At 34.9% G+C, this 22,079-nt stretch overlaps 1 protein-coding gene and 1 long non-coding RNA gene across 2 annotated transcripts; both read left to right on the top strand.

Moving 5' to 3' along the window:
- The first annotated feature begins 49 nt into the window (after positions 1-49).
- Positions 50-729, top strand: LOC111366548. The gene is made up of 3 exons (XM_022987284.1): positions 50-140; positions 379-495; positions 590-729. Exons 1-3 carry the CDS (start codon positions 63-65, stop codon positions 719-721), a joined length of 327 nt encoding a protein of 108 aa, XP_022843052.1. The 5' UTR covers positions 50-62; the 3' UTR covers positions 722-729.
- Positions 730-15,383: 14,654 nt separating this feature from the next.
- Positions 15,384-16,916, top strand: LOC111366547. The gene is made up of 3 exons (XR_002697684.1): positions 15,384-15,908; positions 16,004-16,323; positions 16,423-16,916. It is a non-coding gene; the product is annotated as an uncharacterized LOC111366547 (long non-coding RNA).
- Positions 16,917-22,079: the final 5,163 nt, after the last annotated feature.

Raw genomic sequence — 22,079 nt, 5'->3', positions numbered from 1 at the left:
TTTTCTTCTTCTTCTTCTTCCTTTTTTTTTTTTTTTTTTGAAGGGATTCTACTGAAAGAGATATGGAAGAAGTTAGAACGGTCGATCCATTGGTGGAACAAGCCGTTCAAAGAGTAGTAGCATATCAGAAGAAAATTAAGGTAGATATGAACTTCATGAAAATTCTGCCCTTGTCTGCAACAAAGAAATATAAATTATGTTGAGAATCTTGAGATCATGTGTTTTATTTCGAGTACTGTTATCGTTTCAAAGTTTGTAAACTTCATGTATTTGAAATTTTATCGTGGTTCATCGAAGAAAAATTATGCTTTTACATGCATTATAAATCAGTTAATTGCTTGTGAAGTCTCCATTTTTCCCTATTATTCCTCATGCTAGGCGCCATCTTCAGCTAGTGAAGTCAAGAAATCCTATAGTCCGTCTCCAAGTTTCAATGATTGGGTACCCCGAGGTTCAATCTCAGATACACGTCGCAACCGGGAGTTTACACCTCAAGTTGTTCCAGACTCAACCTTTATCCATCATGTTACTGATTTGTTGCTTTAGAATCGCCATTTCATTTTTTTAACTAGCTTTTTTCTCATGTTAGGTGTTATCTTCAATTAAATCTCCGAGATTCTCAAGTTCATCTCCAATGCCGAATAACAGGAGAGGATCAAGTTCAACATTAAATGCAAGTTTGCAACTGCTCTGTTCTCTATATCAATCCCAGTTTGATTGATTTTTCCCCCTTATTTGGCACTATGTTGTGTTCTGATATTATTACATTGGACTAATGCTTCATGTTTTCGTTTCTGACCAGCACCCTTTTCGTTCATTGTAGGTTCCATCTTCAAGAGAACATCCAAGGCCGAAAACTCCGACTCCACATTCCAATGGTTGGATAGGATTTGATTCAGTCTCAAAACCACCATCTTCGACTCAAGTTGTTACCATCCTACTCTGTTTTTACCTTCAAATCTTATGTCAGTCAAATTTACCCTTTAGTTTAATTTTATCAAGCCTTTTAACTAACTTATTCCCAATTTCAGGTTTTACCTTCAATTGAAATCCCAATTCATCATAATCTATCTTCAACTTTGAGTCGTGGCCCAAGACACGATCTGATTTCAAGTGCTAATGTGATTACACCATATCAACTTTCAGTGAAAAATCAGGTTCCCACCCTGAATCCATGCCCCAGATCAAGATTAAATGTTATACAAACACACTCCTGCTTAAAGAGGAAAGCAACAGATTGTAATGTTAACATCACCAACAATTTGGTGAGGAATTTATCCTGTGATCTCTGTCAAGTTAGCTGCTCAAGTGCATTAACTCTTCAGCAGCACGTAGAAGGTCGTACTCACCAGGCGAAGTTGAAATGGATGCAATTAAACAAGAACGGCAAAGAACAGAATCAACACAGTCAACCAAGATGCGATGTCTGTAAAATTTTCTGCCCAGACAGAACTGCTCTGGACATGCACTTGAAAGGGAAGAAACACAAGGCCAAACTACATGAATTGGAACTCGGCCAGAAAAATGGTGGAGAGAATGGAGCGATGATTCTGTGGTGTGAGTTATGTCATGTTCCCTGCATGAACGAAGACTGTTTTAAGTCTCACCTCAAGGGGAAAAAACACATAGCCCGTGTTTACAATGTCAAAAAGAAATTGAAAATTGAAACTTAGGAAGAGCTAAAGAATAAGAGACTCGTAAAGGATGTCAAGAAACTATGGTGCTACAAATCCCATTTTCATTCTATTCCCAAAAATTATAACCTCTTATCTCCTGAAGAAGTCAACGTTGAGTTTGTAAATCGATATCATTTCAGTATCAGTATCAGAGAGGGATATAAAATTTGTCAAGTGGTCAACTAACATTATTGTTGTTTTCTGTCTGGCAATTCATGTGCTTTTTTAAGTTTAACTCTTTTTTAAGTTTTACAGAAAACAACTTTTCCTAACAAAAAGCAATGTTCTTTTCAACAATTGTATTGGAATTTGCGTTTAGATCAATCAAATAGAACTTTTCAAAAGTAGTGTATAGCTTTGAAACATCTTCTTTTACTCATTCTCAATTAATTATAAGGTTGATAATTCGTTATGTCTTACAAGTTCTATATATAATTAACTATTAATCTGGTTTATTTAAACAAATTAATTTTGTTTCGAGAAGATGTCCATCAAGACGTGCGTAATTGTAGATGATCAGGAAAACTTATCTTTTGGCAACTTGGTAGGCAGACTAGAAAAATGCGAGACTGGGTTCAACCAGTAGGCATAAAATGTACTGGGCTTTACAATTTTTTAAATTCTTGTCTTTTTCAATAAAGAGGTAAAAAATAAATAAATAAATAAATAAAAAATCTACAAAGGTTGTTGGCTTGAAAGGCCAAGCTCCAGACGTGCCTGTCGACATCATCGCCATTCCAACTCTGAGGTTTTTAACATCTCTGTGAAATGCTTAATCGAGTACATTGAATAGTATGAGACAATATTATGAAAGAAAAAAAAGGAAAAAATCTTGTTTATTATACATTCTTTGGTGAAAATTCAGGCATATACATATCAGTAAAGTTGATTTTTGTTACTTTTTGTCCTTTTCTACTCTCACAACCACCTTATGTATTTTCATTTCCAAGTACTTGTCTGTTCTTTGATTCTCCATAAACCTTAATTGCATCAACTATAATTCTTTGTAAATATGCTGGTTTTTCTATCAAATACAGAGCAAATAAAATATAATTTCAGTTGTTTCACTTAATTATCTTTGTATTGATCTTTGGCCAGTCTAAATTCTCACTGTGTACTTTTCCAAATTTTACTTGTGTTCTTCTCTCTAAAATTGCAATTAATTGTGTATATTTTCTGAATTGCATAAAATTTCAGAAGAAAAATGTATATGGATTTTTTCGAGCATTTTATTGAGTTTAATTGCTTCATGGAAATTATTTGACTACAACATTATGCATTTTGTTGAACGTATGTTGATCACCAAGTTTTGCCCATGCTTAGTTTCTTCTAACCAAAAACACCACAACCTAACAACAACGACCCAAGACAATAACCAAACTTCCATTTTCGGTTGCCAATGAGATAGTTCACTTAGAAGACCACAAAGGCGCACAAATCTCATATATAATCACCACTAAAGGTAGAAACCAAAAGAAGGCAGAAGAGCAGAAGAAATTGCAATGGCCGAATCACAGAGAGAGAGAGAGGCAGGGGACGGATTCTCTTGCAAAGAGAAAGGGAGATCCAATATATTAAGTAAAGTGGCCCAAGTATGGTAAGTAGAATTAGGTGAATTATTGGGTAAAGTAGAGGTCCAATAAGTAGACAAATGGGCTCCCAAGTAATCTCTTTCAATTATGGCCATCCAAGAAAGCGGATTGGGCCATGAGTAACACTAAAATATTTAGATTGCTTCGAATGGCTCGATTAACGTTTGAGTCGTGACATCTCAATTGTGGTGTTATAATTTTCGTTCAGACATTTAGCTAAGCCGACTGAAAACTAAAGTCGAATAACATCATAGCCAGGGGGGTCGTTTGATAAGAAATTACCTAACATATTTCTTGTTTCAAATTATAATCGTCTTGATCTAAATATTTTTTAAAGAGATTCGAGCGGAAGAGACATGGGCGAAGGTGAAAAAATAGATGCATTGTTGGAGCAAGCCATTCAAAGAGAACTAGCATATTGGAAGAAGGTTAAGGTAGATATGAACTTCATGAAAAATATATAATTAATTCTCTAGTTTTTGTGTTCTTGGCATTAGATTCATACTTGGTTCTCGAGGCAAGAAAGAGTAGCATCTATTGTATCTTGTTCTCTATAATTAGTGTGTTTTATTATGGTTCCTTGTACACTCTACTCTGATTCTGAATTTGTTGAACATTGTCTACGGTTCACGACTCACTGAAATTCTAGGATTAAGATGGTCCAGGGTTGTCTGTATTTGAGATAGTATCATATATGATGCTATTGAACTTGGTTTGCCAGTGACAATTTAAATAGCGTTTCATAAATGTACTGCCTTTGGGGTGTACAATTTCCTTTGTTTTCTTACACATGTTTAGTTTGTGGTGTAAAATTTATTGTATCGTAATTTCTTATGATGAATTTTTTGCTCTTGCATGTCATTCCAACTCATTTGATTCTTAACACACTTGATTCTTAGTGTTGATCAGCAAAAATCTGTATGACATAGAGTTTCACTTGATACAGAAATACAGTTTTGACACGCCAAATAAGTGAATATACATTTTATCTCACTCGATCCTGGAGGAAAGCTCGTTCACTTGGATGCATTTCCAATCAATTTAATTGCACAATGAAATCATTATTTTCTCTATTATACTTCATGCTTGGTGCCATGTCCAGCTCCAAGTTTCAGGGATCAGTTAAAACCCAGGTCCCTATTTGATTTATGCTTTTTTTTGACCTTTCAGAAAATAAATTTCTTTTAGAGCACTATGTTGTGATTATGTAGACTCGCGCTTTCATGACTTTCATTTCTGATCATCACTTTTTTGCCGTTGTAGGTTCCATCTTCAAGTGAACTTTCAAGGCCCAATACTCACACTCCACATTCCAAGGGTTTGATAGGATTTAGTTGAGTCTCGAAAGCAAGGTTCCAGAGTCTCGAATCAATAAACAAATCGCCATCAGCACCTCGAGTTGCTTCCAACTCCCTTTCCATTTTTCTGTTGTAGTTTGTCACATTTTATCTATTATTTCCCCCTTATTTACAAAAAGAAAATATGTTTAGCTGTGTTTGGTACAGTGGATCTACAGTACTGGACAGTATTTATAAAGAAAAAAGAAACTAAAATCTTAGGACCACGCTATTCGTACCCGGGCGTTTACATGCCCGGTTACCCGGCCCCACCTCGCCCCTCACATGGGGGTCGGGTCCCACGTCGGGGCGGTGGAGCCGTGTAACCGGGAGCGTAAACGCCGGGGTACAAACGACATTACTCAAAGTCTTATTCATTGCAATGTCCAATATTTGCATATTACCAAATTTACCATTTTGTTACTTCACTGCTGTCGTTTCAGGCGTCATCTTCTACCTAAACTCCAACGCATCACCGTCCATCTTCAACTGCAAGTCCCATCCCCTCGATCCAATATGATTCCAAGTGCTAATGTGGTTCCACTGTATCAATTTTCAGCGCAAAATTATATTCCAAAAAACACGTAGCTCGTGTTTATGATGTCGATAAGAAAATGAAAGTTGAAACTTAGGAAGAGCTAAACACGAAGAGATTCGTAAAGCATGCCAAGAAACTATGGTACAAGAAATTCCATTTTCGTTCTAGTCCCAAAAATGATAACCTTTTATATCTTGAAGAAGTACTTGAATGTAATGGTGAGTTTGTAAATTATTATTGTTTCAGTATCAGAGAATTATATCAAATTTGTTAAGTCGACTTATTCGATAACGTCTAATTCAACTCGTCAAATATGTTGTACATTATTGCTGTTTTCTATCTCAAGCAACTCATGTGCTTTTTACGTTCAATTCGTTCAAAAAAAAGCAGCCCATAAAAGGAGTCTCTTTTTCTTTTATCGAAAATACCTTTTTCTAACAAAAAGCAATTTCCTGTTCAACTATAGTATTGGAATTCACATTTAGATCAACCAAATAGAACTTTTCAAAGTAGTGTATAACTTTGAACAACTTTTTTTTACTCATTGTCAATTAATTTTCATTTGTCAGCTTTTAAATAAAAATAATGGATTAAATTTCAACTGGAATTAACAAGTCGGTACAGATCTTTTTCCATCAAGCCATATGTTGTAAGACTAAATTGGACTGAAATTGTGGGAACACTGAATGAGAAAGTGCGATTGGTGATGCTTGGCCGTATCCAATAGGTCTCTCGATTCTAAACAACTAGGAGTCGAGAGGTCAATATTTTGTCGTGTCTTACCAATTAACTTCTTGTCTGAATCTTGAATATTTTCTTGTACTGATTTCTTGGTTAGTTTTTTGTTATCCGGTTCCATTTTATTCCAATTATGTTTGAGTATTTTGGTCCTAGAAGAGTTTCAAATTTTCTCTCCTCCAAAATCCTATGTCTATTTTGTATTTTCCTTTTCTTGATTTTTTCGCCAAAGGAATTCATATTTTAGAAACTCATCATCCTTGTTGGATTTATACGCGTTATTAGATGATGAATAATAGAGAAGTGAAAAGAGAGAAATCAACACGGAGATTTATGTGATTTGGCAATGTTCCTACATCTACTCTGTTCCATTACTGCAGTAACTTATTTGATCATGTAAAATGTGTTGATCAGTGTATTTCACTTATATTTTAGACATTATCTAAGTTTGAAATTTTGTTAATTCCTACGAGTTTTAGAGCATTTTAATGTGTGTTTTAATTTGTGATATAGGTTGATGAAATTAAAGGAAATAAGCAAAAGTTGGCAAAATAGGAAAGATGAGCTAAATTGTGAGAGATTCTAAGTTAATAGACTAATGTGCAAACACTCAAAAGTTGTGTCGGACCTTGCAATGAAGATTCGAGCGTGTTAAGAGTCAACTGAATAAAGAAAAAGTCAAAGGGATGAAATATAGTCAAAGTATGATCACACTTCAATTTTCAACCGAAAAAGTTATGCTTCAGATTTTTAGTCTCGTATTGAGACCCATTTTTGACATAGAGAATATTGAAATTGGAAAATGATATCAGTAAACTTGTAGCCCTTTGAGTTATCTTTCTAAGACATCTTGCATCATCTCAATTAGATATCGAGAGAAGAATTTATGATAAAAATACTGAATGATGCGCAGTATTGCTTTTCCACCCAAAGTAAGCGCCGCAATGCTCGTCTTGCTGAAAATCAACATCATCGTGATGCCGTAGCAACCATCTTGGGCATCGCAATGCCGCGGGGCAAGAAAAAAAGAATTTTGAATTTTTGGACTCTTTTCTTGGGCCAATCGAACCCTAATTCTCCCAAGACTTCAAAACATTGTTGATAGGGTAGTGAAATCATTCCCTAGGCTTTCTGACTTTGATAAGTCTCTTATAATTTGCTTGAATTGTCATCACATCCACGTTAGATTAGCATAAAAACACCAATTCAAAATTTGATTTTCTAGATAAAGTAAAAGCTAAAATAATAATAATAATAATTATTAGAAATCAAGTATCAATTCCTGTAGGTTCGGCACTCTACTTACAATATTATATTAAAAAACTTGATACCGTTCACTTACGATATAAATCACGTTATACTAAGTATTATAATTGAATAACTCTTAATTTATCTAGAAAATTGAATTATAAGATCAATGATTTTAAACTAATCTAATGATGAATATGGTGACTAATTCAACAATATTAAAACAAGCTTGAAAGTTTACTCAAGATAAGAAAGCCTAGGATTTGATTTCACCTAATTATCGAATATGATTTTCAATTTTCTAATTATCTATAATCAACTTTTACCTGTTTATGAGCAGGAACTCAATTATATTTCTATCCCTTCTCTTGAGTGCAAGCTAGAAATTAATCCTAAATTTTAATTCCAATATCTATATTTCGAATTAAAATCAAGAATTCATGGTTTTTTTATGGAGTAAGCTTCATAGATTCTACACTTTCTCTCGAAACCCATAAAATCTATATTGTGTTATGATCGCACCTAAATTTCCCTCCCTCAAGTGCTGAAATTGACGAGCTTCTATTCATTCAATTAGTGGCCAATTAACTAAAAGTACTAAAATCATAACACAAATAAATGAAATGGAAAATTTCATAGAAATAACTAGAATAAATTCAATTCATATTTTCAAGTTTTGGCTAATCAAACCTTAGAAAAATTATTTAGTTTATGATAGAAGCCATAAAAATAATCAAATTCAAATAAACAACATAGAGAAGAGACTAGAAAACTAGTTTTGGAAGATCTTCAATCTCCTTTGTGATGTTGTTCTTGATTTCTTCTTGTTTTCTTAAAGATTGCTTGCTTCTTGACCCCTTCTTTTCCCGGTTGAATTCTTTCTTGAATTGTGGTCTTTAGGTTTGTATTTATAGTATTTTGAAGTTTTGGACGAATTAGGGTTGGATTGGACCAAGAAAAGAGTCCAAAAATTCAAAATTTATTTTTTCTCTCCCGACGGCGTTGCGGCACCCAAGACGGTGGTTGTGGCATTCACTTCGGGTGGAAAAATAGCACTGCACATCATTCAATATTTTTATCATAACTTTTTCTTTCTATATTCGATTGAGGCGATTCAAGATGTGTTGGAAAGCCAACTCAAAGGACTACAATTTTGCTTCAGATATTATTTTCCAATTCCAATGTTTACCATCTCAAAAATGTGTCTTAATATGAGACTAAATATTATGAGCATAACTTTTTCGGTTGGAAATTTATGTGTGATCGTACTTTGGCTATACTTCATCCCTTTGACTTTTTTCTTTATCCAATTGGCTTATAGCACTCTCAACTCTTCATTGTGAGGTCTGATACAACTTTTGAGTATTTGCACTTTACTCCCCGAACTTTGGATCTCTTACAATTTTGTCCTTATTTCCAAATTTGACAACTTTTGTTTATTTCCTTCAATTTCATCAACATATATCACAACATCAAAACACACATTAAAACTTAGATGGTGTCTAGAGTATGAATGAAATACACTCATCATGTGTTTGCCTCTATATGAGCTACATACACAATAATCTCTATCTTGTTGAATATACATCCTTAGGAGAAATACTGGAAAAAGCATAACTTGGAAAAACACCATCTGGAACCAATAGGTTGGGACGCTTCCTCTCTAGCACCTAGAAATGTTAATCAAGTTTAAGAAATGCTTGAACATATCCATTGTGATTGACCTTGTCAACACGTCTGTTGCATTTTTTAAGACATGCATCTTCTCTAGCAACAGTTCTCTTAAAGTAATCAATTCTCTTATCTTGCAGAATCTTAAATTAATGTGCTTGGTTCTTGCATGATAAATCTAATTCTAGGCTGACAAGATGACACTCTGACTCTCACAATACAGCTTCATTCCATCTTGCTTGATCCAAGCACTCTCAACATAATAATTACTTGGGTGCCTCAATTACCGCCATGTACTCCACTTCAGTTGTGGATAATGTCACAAGTGGCTACACCATGAATCTCCAACATAAAATTCCCTTTGCATAACATGTATGAGACATCCTCTCATCCAAGTTGCCTGCATAACCTGCATGTACGTATTCGTAAACTGAAAATCATCATGTTGTCTTCCAAACATTATCACACACTCTATTGTAACTCTCAAGTATCTCGCTTTGATACCACTGTTAGGAAAAACGTGGGTCAAGTTTAACTTTAACGAAAATGGAATAGAGAAAATGCAGTTAAAAATGGACACAAATATTTACGTGATTCACCCAATTTAGTTTACATCAACGGGTAAGTATAAGAGGATTTCATTATAGTAGGAGAATTACAATAACACCACCAACAATTTATCTCTCTTATAATAAGAGAAATTAAATAAAAAACATTCATGAAAAAATAATATTTTTTCTATATAATTTTATCTCTCTACTCACTACTTTCAATTCCTTTCATTTTGCTATGTATTCCTCTTCGATTTTGTCTATTTATAGGAGGATTTGCTATCTATCACGTTAATCACACCAAAATGTCAACAAAATTTGGCTACGCATTTTTTTGTAACGACTCGAGTCTCTGTACCCAAACCGTTAGCTTATGTACTGTCCGCTTTGGGTGGGCTTACACCCACTTACCCCTTACGGCTTTCTGTCGCGTCTCCCAGGATTCGAACTCATAAGTCTTACTTAAGGAAAATGTAATGAGTTCGAATCTTGGGGGACGCGACAGAAAACCATGAGGGGTAAGTGAGCGCAAGGCCCACCCAAAGCGGATAATACGTAAGCTAATGGTTTGGGTACAAAGACTCGGGTCGTTACATCTTGGGTCGTTTGTTTTGGTATTGGTTCGAATTTTGGTAAACTGAGCCTGTATATCACCTTGATGGTGAATGATTTCACTTCCCTACAACTGGTATCAAAGTGTAGGGCTTCAATTTCTGTCAAAATCGATCTAAAATCGAGATAGAGAGGCACTAATATCCAAACTAACCGAACCCTAATATGACAATTACTCCCAAACCCAAACTCATTTGGACAAACGGAGTCCGGACCCATCATCAACAGGTTGAGGCATCCCCTGTGAAGTGGCGGCGATGGTTGGTGACTACGCGTGGAGGAGCTCCTACCTAGTTTTTTCATGCCATTCCATTTATTTTAGTTTCCTGAACGTACTAATGTGTTTGGTTTAGTGTTTCAGGTTGCACAGGAAAGTTTGGATGATTTTGCCCCTGACCACAATCTGCATTTGTTGCTGAACTGAACTGCTATATTTGCTGAATCTTTAGGGTGAATAGTTGTGGCTCTAAAGTAGCAAATTTGTATCTCTCCACGTTACGGACTCAGATAGGTCCGCTCTGGTAAATCAGCTGAAACTTTTAAATTTTTCGCACTAGCAGATCATCGTGTGGGGTGATCGTTAGGATTGAGAGTTGTCATTGCTTGGCAACCATTGAAACTAGGGTTAATTTCTCTTAATTGGTTGATTGAATACTTGTATTCTTGATTAGATCAGTATTTAACTCTTAGTGTCATAATTTCCGTGAAATTGATTATTTGTTAAAGGTACCTTTTGTTGCATTTTTTTATTTCCGCTGCGTGTTAATTCCGTTAGAATTACCGTGACCTTACCTATTCGAAATTCCCTTGATCTAAGACCGCGAGTCTTACGAAATCCTGAGAATCTAGAATGACGTATACTGTCTGTGACCCTAGGGCTACTTTGTGTGATTTGATTGTGTTTTGTGTATTCTTTGACTGCTGTGTGAAGATGACAACTCACAACTTTGATTGGGGGATCTTTAACGGAAAGGGTGACTTTTCTATTTGGCAACAAAAAATGAAGGGTATTTTAGTCCAACAAAAAGTTTCAAAAGACATCGAAGGAAATTTTTCTACTGACTTTTCAAAAGAGTAATGAGAAGAAGCCGATGAATTTGCTTATACCTCAATCATTTTGTACTTGTCTGACGCTATTTTAAGAAAGGTGGGTGAACTGAAAACCACCAAAGAACTTTGAAAAAAATTGGAAGACTTGCATTTACTTGAATCTACACCGAATAAACTTTACTTGCTCGAACATTTTTTCAGTTTTAAAATGGATCATTTAAAGGATCTTGACGATAATTTAGACGTGTTTAATATATCGGTGCAAGATATAGTTAATTGTGATGAGGTTGTGTCCGAAACTTATACGACTATAATTTTGTTCAATGCAATTCCTGATTCTTATAAGGAAGTTAAGAATGTCATTAAGTATGGTAGGGATGCGTTGACACCTGAAATTGTTATAGATTTCCTTAGGAGTAAAGAGATGGAAATTAGGGCTAAAAAACACGATAAAAGGAGCGATGAGTTACATATGATGCGGGGTAGAACTCAATTTAGGCAAAATAGTAATGATGGATATCAAAGTGACAGCGATTCAAGTGGTAATGGATGGAAAAAGAAGGGCAAGGGTAGGTCTAGATCAAAATCTAGGACTAAGGCTAGAAAATACTATGATTGTGGAAACACAAGCCATTTTATAAAGGATTGTCATAAAAAAATGGTAAGTTAAAGATTAAGGAGAGAGATGAGGTAAATGTGTTATCCTCTACGCCTGAAATAGATAATGGTGAGGTCTATATGCTTACAAGTCCAGTTGCATACACTACTGAATTGAATCTAACTACCAATTCTCACATGCACGAGTAAATACTTGATTCTGGTGCATCGTTTCATGTGACATCTGAAAAGAATTGATTTGATAACTTGCATGAATCTAATGCTGGGCATGTTGTGCTATGTGATAACTTTGTCTATTCTATTGCTGGAATTTGTGACATAAACATAAAATTTAACACGGGTTTTGTGTACATGTTAAAGGATGTTAGATATATTCTTGAATTGTCTAGGAATTTGATTTCAGTAGGTAGACTTGAAAAGGATGACTTCACTGGTAAAATTGGAAATGGTATGCTAAAGATGATTAAGGGTGCTTTAGTCTTCATTAAAGGAGCTAAGAAAAATGATATCTATATCACTACTGGGGAAGTGATTAGAGATTTGAACTCCTCTATCTCTTCTGCTAAGATTGATCACACACACACATGGCATAATAGACTTGCACATGTAGGTATTAAGGGACTTAAGCTGCTTAATGAAAAATGTGCTTTTGGTAATGACTATATGTCAGATTTGTTATTATGTGATCACTGCGTACTTGGTAAGCATCATAAAACATCGTTCTCCTCGAGTATTCATAAGGCTAGAGACATGTTTGAATATGTGCATTCTGATCTGTGGGGTCCAGCCAGTAATCCCATATCGGGTGAAAATAAGTATTTCCTATCTATTATCGATTATTATACTAGGAAAGTGTAGGTTTATCTATTGAAAGATAAATCTGAGACTTTTTATAATTTTAATAACTGGAAGAGACTAACGGAAAATCAAAGTGGCAAGAAAATCAAATTTTTAATGACAGATAACGGCCTAGAATTTTGCAACACAGAATTTGATAGTATGTGTAAAGAAAATTGTATAACTAGAAACAAGACTGTTTCTTACACTCCCTAGCAAAACGGAGTAGCCGAAAGAATGAATAGGACCATACTTGATAAAGTGCGTTGCATGATGTTAAGTTCTAGTGTTCCCAAATCTTTTTGGGGTGAGGCTGTTATGACTGCCTGTTATTTGATTAATTTGACTCCATCTGCTGCATTGAACGATGACACTCCGCATGAGAGATGGTCGGGTAAATTGAGTGATTATTCTATGCTTAGAACTTTTGGCTGCACCATCTTTTCTCATCAGAGTGAGGGAAAGCTGGAACCTAGAACTAGAAAGTGTGACTTTCTAGGGTATCCCGATGGTGTTAAGGGATACATGCTATGGGATAGAAGTCAAAAGGGGGTTAAAATCATCGTGAGTAGGGATGTCACATTTAACGAGAATGAGATGCCGTGTATTAAAGGAGAAACCGAACCTGTGAGTGAAACTGAACCAGGTGAAGAGAGAGATCGATTTAAGGTGGAGTTAGGAAAACTTAGTACACGTGCCCCAATTACTCCTAATGAGGTGGAGATTCAACTTCAGGAACCTGAAGTGGAGAACGGTAACGAAGTAGTGATAGAAGAACACATTGAGGAAGAAAATCTCTTAGCTCATTATAATCTAGCTAGGGATAAAAAGAGGAGCCAAACGAGATAACCTAGAAGGTTCGATTTTGAATCTGAGTTAGCTTTCGTCCATGCTAGTTACGAAAAACTAGTCGATAAAGAGCCCAAAACCTTTGAGGAGGCAATAGGTAGTGATCAATCTAAAGAGTGGTTTCAAGCGATGAATGAAGAGATGAGTTCATTGGAAAATAATCGAACTTGGGAGTTAGTACCTAGGCCTAAGAACAAATCGATTATCGATTGCAAATGGGTTTTTAAGGTTAAGGAATGTACTAGTAGCTCGGAACCCTTAAGGTTTAAGGTTAGGTTAGTGGCTAAGGGTTACACAGAAAGAGAGCGTTGATTATAATGAGATTTTCTCACCCTTTGTTAAGTATACCACTATTAGGGTCATGCTTGCCTTGGTTGTGCATTTTGATTGAGAACTTGAACAACTTGATGTAAAAACTGCCTTCTGACATGGTGAGTTTGACGAACAAATCTTCATGAATCAACACAAAGGTTTTAAGGACAAGTTAAGACCTGATTACGTGTGTTTTCTGAAAAGATCCCTGTATGGCCTAAAATAATCACCTAGACAGTGGTACAAGATGTTTGATTCCTTTGTACTCACTATAGGGTTTCAAAGAAGTAAATTTGATCACTTTCAACACAACGAGGTTGATAATAATTATTTGTTTTTGTTGCTCTAGGTGGACGACATGCTCTTGATTGATTCTTCCTCTAAGTGGATAAATAATATAAAAGCAAAACTAAGTGGTGAATTTGACACAAAAGACTTAGGTAAGGCTAAAAGAATTCTAGACATTGAAATAGAGAGAAATAGGTCAAATTCTATTTTGTTTTTGCTTCAGTCTCCATACACATCTAAAGTGTTGAAGAAATTTAATATGAGTGATTGCAAAATTGTCACGTTGCCTCTTGCTAATCATTTTGTTTTATCGAAAGAACAATCTCATTGCAATGAGCGTAAAGTAGAATATATGAGTAGAGTGCCTTACTCTAATGTGATTGGTTCTATAATGTATTTGATGGTTTGCACTAGATCGAATATAGGTTTTGCTATTAGTACTCTTCGTAGATACATGGCTAATCCGGGCCCTGAACATTGAGAAGCGTTAAAGTGGCTATTAAGGTGCTTGAAGGGTACGAGTGACGTAGGTTTAAAGTTTAGTGCTAATAAAGAAGGTGTAAAATTGAAGGGTTTTGTAGATGCTGATTATGCAGGAGATAGGGATGATAGGAAGTCGACTTTGTCTTACGTGTTTATCTTATCTAATTCATGTGTTAGTTGGAAATCACAGTTACAACACATTGTTGCACTATCCACCACTAAATATGAGTATATTGCTACTATTGAAACAATTAAAGAGGCTATATGGCTTAGAGGTTTACTACATGAACTCTGTGTCTTGAATGATTATGTGGTAGTGTATTTTAACAGTCAGTTGTCTATACATTTATATAAGATCCCCGTTTTTCATGAGCGCACTAAACACATTAATGTTAGACTTCATTAGAGATATAGTATCTCAAGAGGTGGTAAGACTTGAAAAGGTCCACACACATTACAACCCTTCTAATATGGGCACGAAGATGCTGCCACTGACAAAGTTTAGAAGTTGCAAGAAACTTCTAAACATTGATACATGTAAATTATTTCCAATTTTATTGGTCTTTCGTTATAGGTGTCACTAATGGGAAACATTTTTTTTGCAGGTATTTTGACACCAAGGTGGAGGTTGTTGGACATATTGTTGTCAAATGACCTCTCGGATGATGATGTAAATCATTTATTAATTATCAGTCAACGATTGCAATATGACTGAGCGATAAATCAATACCAAATTGTAACGACCTAACCCAAGAAGAGATTGAACCATTTGAAGCAACCAATTAAATTGTGTTGCTCATGGACCATGTTTTCACCTACTTGGATGGCTAACAAGTTTTGAGGCAAACACTATTGTCCACTTGTATGTTATTAGACCTTGACTCATTACCTAAACCTAACTTACCTTATTTTGTCACTTGGCCCAATATATATTCTTTGGTCTTGCACACAACTTTGAAGAACAAGATTTGATGTCTCTCTTTTCTCCTTCCTGCGTGCTCTCTCTCTCGGCTTCATCACCTTTACCTTTTGCCATTTTCTTTAGTGCATACATCTTGGTGATATTTCTCTCCTTTGTGGTGTTCTCTAAGTGGCAAAAGTTTTAGCAATCGTAGGTGAAACCTTTGTAGTGTTCTTAGGTCATTTGTTTTGGTATTGGTTCAGATTTTGGTAAACTGAGCCTGTATATCGACTTGGTGGTTGATGATTTCACTTCCCTACAGTGATAAAGTGTTTCTATCTCGAGTACTATTATTTTTTTTAAATTTGTAAATGTCACGTATTAGAAATTTTATTGTGGTTCATCGAAGAAAAATTATGCTTTTACATGCACTATGGATCAATTAATTGCTTGTGAAGTTGTTATTTTTCTCAGTTATTCCTCGTGCTCGGCGCCATATTCTGCAATCGAAGTCATGAAATCTCATAGTCGGTCTCCAAGTTCAATGATTGGGGTACTAAGAGGTTCAATCTCAGATGAAGGTCGCAACCAAGAGTTTACATCTCAAGTGTTTCCTGACTCATCCTTTATCCATCATGTGACTGATTTATTCCTTTAGAATCGCTATCTCATAGTTTTAACTAGCTTTTTTTCTCATTTTAGGTGTCATCTTCAATTAAATCTCCGAGATTTTCAAGTTCATCTCCAATGCTGAATAACAGGAGAGGATCAAGTTCACCATCAAATGCTTGTCTACAATGCTCTGTTCCATATATCAATCCCAGTTTGATTGATTTTTTTGTTTTTGACGTCTTTGGCACTATATCGTGTTCTGATATGATTTACTTCGGACTAATGCTTCATGTTTTTGTCCACTGTAGGTTCCATCTTCAAGTGAACTTCCAAGGCCAAGAACTCGGACTCCACGTTCCAATGGTTAGATAGGATTTGTTTCAGTCTCAAAACCGCCATCTTCAATTCAAGTTGTTACCATCCTCCTTACCTTCAGTATCTCATGTCAGTCAAATTTACCTATTAGTCTATTTTTTCATGTCTTTTAACTGTCTTATTCCTGATTTTAGGTTTTACATTCAGCTGAAACTCCAATGCATCATAATCCATCTTCAACTTTGAGTCGTGGCCCAAGACCCGGTCTGATTTCCAGTGCTAATGTGATCACACCATATCAACTTTCAGCAGGTTCCCAACCTGAATCCATGCCTGAGATCAAGCGAAAATATTACACAATCACACTCTGGCTTAAAGAGGAAAGCAACAGATTGTGTGGAGAGGATGGAGCGAAGATGCTGTGGTGTGGGTTATTTCATGTTCCCTGCATGAACGAAAATTGTTTTAAGTCACACCTCAGGGGTAAAAAACACACAGTTCGTGTTTACAATATCGATAAGAAAATGAAAGTTGAAACTTAGGAAGAGCTAAATACGAAGAGACTCGTAAAGCATGTCAAGAAACTGACTTTTCATATCTTGAAGAAGTACTTGAATGCAATGGTGAGTTTGTAAATTCTTATTGTTTCAGTATCAGAGAATTATGTAAAATTTGTTAAGTTGGCTTATTGGATAACGTCTAATTCAACTTGCCAAATATGTCGTACATTATTGCCTTTTTCTATGTCAAGCTATTCATGTGCAGTGCATTTTACTTTCAACTCTTGTTAAAAAAAAAAAAAAAAAAAAAAAGGCATTTAATAAAAGCAGTCACTTTTTCTGAAAATACCTTTTTTTCTAACAAAAGCAATGTTCTGTTCAACAATAGTATTGGAATTTATATTTAGATCAACCAAAGAGAACTTTTCAAAGTAGTATGTAACTTTGAACAACATTTTTACTCATTGTCAATGAATTTTCATCGTAAAAGCAGTCACTTTTTCTGAAAATACCTTTTTTTCTAACAAAAGCAATGTTCTGTTCAACAATAGTATTGGAATTTATATTTAGATCAACCAAAGAGAACTTTTCAAAGTAGTATGTAACTTTGAACAACATTTTTACTCATTGTCAATGAATTTTCATCGATCAACATTCAAATAATAAATAATGGAATAAAACTGAAATCACGAGTGGGTGCCGATCTTTTTCCACCAAACCATATGTGGTAAGACTGGACTGGATTGAAATTTGCTGGAACACTACATAAGACAGTGTAATTGCACGATGCCGGGCCTGGTTTCTCGACCCAAAATAACTAGGAGTCCAGAGGTTGATACTTTGTTGTGAATTGCCAGTTAACTTCTTGTCTGAATATTTTCTTTTACTGTTTTTTTGTTATCTAGTTTGAATGTATTTCAATTTTGTTTGAATATTCTTGTCCTACAAATGTTTCGAATTTTCTTTCTCCTCCAAAATCCTGTATCTATTTTATATTTTTTCTTTTCTTGATTTTCTACGTCTATGGTTATGCAAATTTCATTCTTTGCACTATGAAAGGGAGAAAAAATTTTGAAAAATAAAAATTCATGGGGTCTTGCAGTTGAGGAGGAAACAAAGCCACAAAGGTAATTTTCTTCGAACGCTTAACTTTCGATATATTACTCCGAATCACGATCCGTAAAGTGGGTTGAACTCCAAATTCTTCTTTCCAGTGATAATATTTAGTATGCCAGGTTTGAGTCCATGAATCTCCTCGCAGTGCATTCAAAATTTAACTAGTTCTATATTCGAGTTCAATTATCGCTTTTTCTCTACAAATTGTACTCTAAGCTCGCGCTAGTTCCAAAGGCATAAAACAAAAAATTAAAATCAATAAAAACTAGAGAAAATTATTGCCAATTTTATACAATATATAGTCAATAAATGCATAAAATACACTTATCTAATGAACAGTTCAAAGTGATTAAAAAGATTTACGTTAGAAATATTCGAACAAAGTAACAAAGAGTGATTAATATATATTGTTATATCTATAAATTATATGGTATGTGCGTGATAGAGGGATTCCATATTGGCAGACTCGACATTGATTATTCAATTTTACTTGGCCTGTTAACTTAAACAATCTCATCTTGGACTTGAATTTGGACTCATTTCACAAAAGGTGAGTCATTCCAAACCTAGCCAAACAACCTTCACCCTCTCTTACACTCACTTTATCTCTTGTCCAACCGTTAACTTGATCGTCAGAATGCAAACGATCATCGGACATTTTTCGCGACCCCGATGACTTTTGCCTTCTAGCGAAATGTTTTAGTGTGTAAGTGACGCCTACTTGGGGAATGGTGACCAAAATTTTGTTAGCCATGCATCTTGACAAATTTTGAGATCAACATATTAGCATTAATTACTGTATACAATGAACAAATTAGAAGATAAAATCATATAATTTTATTATATAAGAAAATTTTTGTCAAGATCTATTGGGTTGTGCCTAGATCTTGAGTTTCAAAGGCTGCAAGGCCGGGCTAAGACGATGGGAACCCAAACCTAGCCCATTGCTTTACCTCTACCCTATGCATTTATTGAAAATTACACACCAGCCAATTTTTAGAGAGAACAATTCGAAACTAAGATGTAAGGTTCATTTAACAAAAAGCAAGTGATAATTCAGCAATTAATAATAGGGAAAATTTTATAAGTAAAATTTTGAAGTATGATATATTTCAAAATTAAGAAAACAAGTTTCAAACTTCAAAAATCAGATTTTTTATTAAAATATATTATGATTTAATTAATTAATTAATTTATTAATTAAATATATTTAGGTCACATATCTATGCAATTTGATCACAATTAACAATTTAATTAGTCACTTATTATTTTTTGGTCACAAATCAAAAAATTTATGTTATGTCACAAATTATTTTACGATCACAATTCAAAAATTTTATAGGGCACAGTTTGTTCATTGGTCACAAATCAAAAAATTAATTAGTCACAGATTAATCTTTAGTCACAACTAATTAAATTATTGGTCACAGATCGAAAATTTTATAGGTTACATATTATTTTATAAGTCACGGGATAATTTTTTGTCACGAATTAATTTTTAGTTACAAATTATTGATCACAACTTATTTTTTGGTCACAAATCAAAATTTTTATAAGTCACGGGATAATTTTTTATGCAAATTCACAAAATTTATAGGTCACATATTCAAAAATATTATTGATCACAACTTATTTACTCATTGCAAATTATTGAATTAATTGGTCACGACTATTTTTTTCAATCACAATTTAATCAAAAGTAAGTCACAATCGGAAGTCATAATCACAATTTTTAGGTCACGATTAACTTTTCGATCACAACTTAATCAATTGTGAGTCACAATCAGATGTCGCAGTCACAATTATCAGGTCACGTATCCAATTATTAATAGCAATCACGTAGATAATTGGTTACAACCATTCAATCCATCCCACCCCGACCACAGCCTCAAAGCATTGCACCACCGCCAACACCAGATCGCGTCACCAATGTCATTCCCACACATAAAACCACCTGCAACAAGAACCACCGTCGCTGACCACCGTGCTAAGTAGATCAAATAAAAAATCAAGGTGCTGCAGTGACCACCCGCACCATCGCAGATCCAATCGAGGTGCTGTAGTGACGGTACTGGGGGAGAGGGAGAGGAGGAGAGACGAAGGGAGAAGGCGCCACCGCCCCTACCACCTAATCCACCACGCCGCCACCGCCACTACACAAACCACCCGAACCATCAGATCAACCACAACACAATCATCATCTCCACCACACCCAAAATCACCACCGCACAAACACATCGCAACGCTGTTACTCACCCAATCGCCCACTCCACTACCACAAAATGCCACCACTCAAACCACCACAGCCACCACAACAAATCGCGACAACACAAACACCATCGCCTGTGATGTCGCTTCAAATCGCTCATCTGCAACTCGCCGTCGCGACAGCGGCGCTCACACAAGAGGAGTTGCTGCATCGACAACTCGACGACAGTGGAGATAGTGGTGGAGAAAATGATGGGAGAGAAAAGAAGCTTGGTCCTTTTTAGAGTAGGGTTTGTGAATATAAATTAATTTATAATAATATTATTAATATATTGATTCATAATAATTAAATTAATTTCTGATTTTGAATATACAAAACTTGGATTTGATTTTTGAAATGTTTATTTTAATAGTATGGTTTTATATAATTTCCACTTAATAATATTATAAAATTTATCCACCCCGCCACATCCCAACGCAATCCAACCCAATTTCATCCCAAACCCTAGAAGTCATTTCTCACTCTCCATCTTCTTTCTTTTCACTCTCTCATCCCCTTCTCCATTCCTCCGACGACTTTACTGCACACCATCAACGCCCATTCCCGCGGCAAAAGTAGGCTCAGTAACGGCACCGAATACCGTTGCTTCATGGGCATCAGTGCCCCATCGTCGTTGCACACGAAGCCACTGCTTAAGTATGGCGAGATCTGGTGGCAGGCGACATTGCGCTCGAAGTAATGGCAAGATGCACCCATCACCACTGCATCTTAAGTATGGAGCGATCTGGTGCACATCATCTGCATTTTGTGTTTCTCTTTTGCGGTGGATCTTGCAGTTTTCTTTGTCATTGGCACCCTTACGCTTTATTTTACATCTTGCTCTTGGTGTTTTGCAGTGGTGGTGAGATGGCCGTGTTGGTGGTGGTGGGGTGCCAGTGCCGATGGTGATGGTGGCAGTGGAGTGGGATGAAAAGTGTGGGTGCTGGTGATCAATAAATTAGTTAATTTGTGAACTAAAAGAATGTATGATCGGGACTAAATTTGGAATCTTGATTCAAAATTTTGGTAAATTGTGATTAACTAATTTAATAATATGTGATCGATTAATATGATAATTTGTGATCGTAAAATAACTCGTGACTTACAAAATTTATGATTTATGATCAATAAAAAAATTGTGACTTATAAAAATTTTGATTTGTGATGGATCAATAAATCGTGATCAATAAGATCTTTAATTTGTGACCAACTAATTCGATAATTTTTTATCCAATTTTATATTATTGTGATATTAATATATTTAATTAATAAATTTTTAATTATTTATTTAATTAATAAAATGTAATTATCATTTGATTTTTGAAGTCTTATTTCTTAATTTTGAAATTCGCTATTGTGATCGCTTTCAATATGAATTTTTCTCATGTATTTATGCGTCAAGAAATTAATTATATTTTATTAAAAGTTTTGCAGTATATTCTGAATTGGATTCTTGTCAAAAAGTCAGTCTTATAGGAATATAAAAACTAATTTTGTATTAATAAATTTCAGTAAATATATTTAATTAATCTTCTAGAAATTAAACAATCCGGTTACCTCGTTTTAACTTTAATTTTGTTTAAGCACAGTCCTCCATATTTCGGCAAAAATGAATTTATGTTGTCGTGAAGATTCTTTCTTAGAGCGCAAATCATACTTTTTCTCAAGACGAGACCTTTTAGAAAGACGAGAAATCTCTAATAGTTTAATATTATAGTGATTCCAACCATGTTTTTTTAATAATTACAATTTTATCTACGATAAATAATTTGAAATATACTTATCTAGGAGATTATATTTATTAAAAAACATAGTTATATTGAGCTAACTACAGTCTACATATAAGTTACATATATACATTTAATGCTTATACCCACTAGCTCAGCTCCAGCTTGTGGCTCGTTTTGATGGGTGAGCTCGGCTCTCGCGAGCTCTTTTTTTTTTTTTTTTTAAAATATAAAAAAAAAATCTTTCCTTTTTTTCCCGT

The sequence above is a fragment of the Olea europaea genome, chromosome 18 (genome assembly GCF_002742605.1).
Source record: "Olea europaea var. sylvestris chromosome 18, O_europaea_v1, whole genome shotgun sequence".
NCBI lineage: Eukaryota > Viridiplantae > Streptophyta > Magnoliopsida > Lamiales > Oleaceae > Olea > Olea europaea.
This window is presented reverse-complemented; position numbering and strand designations above follow the sequence as displayed.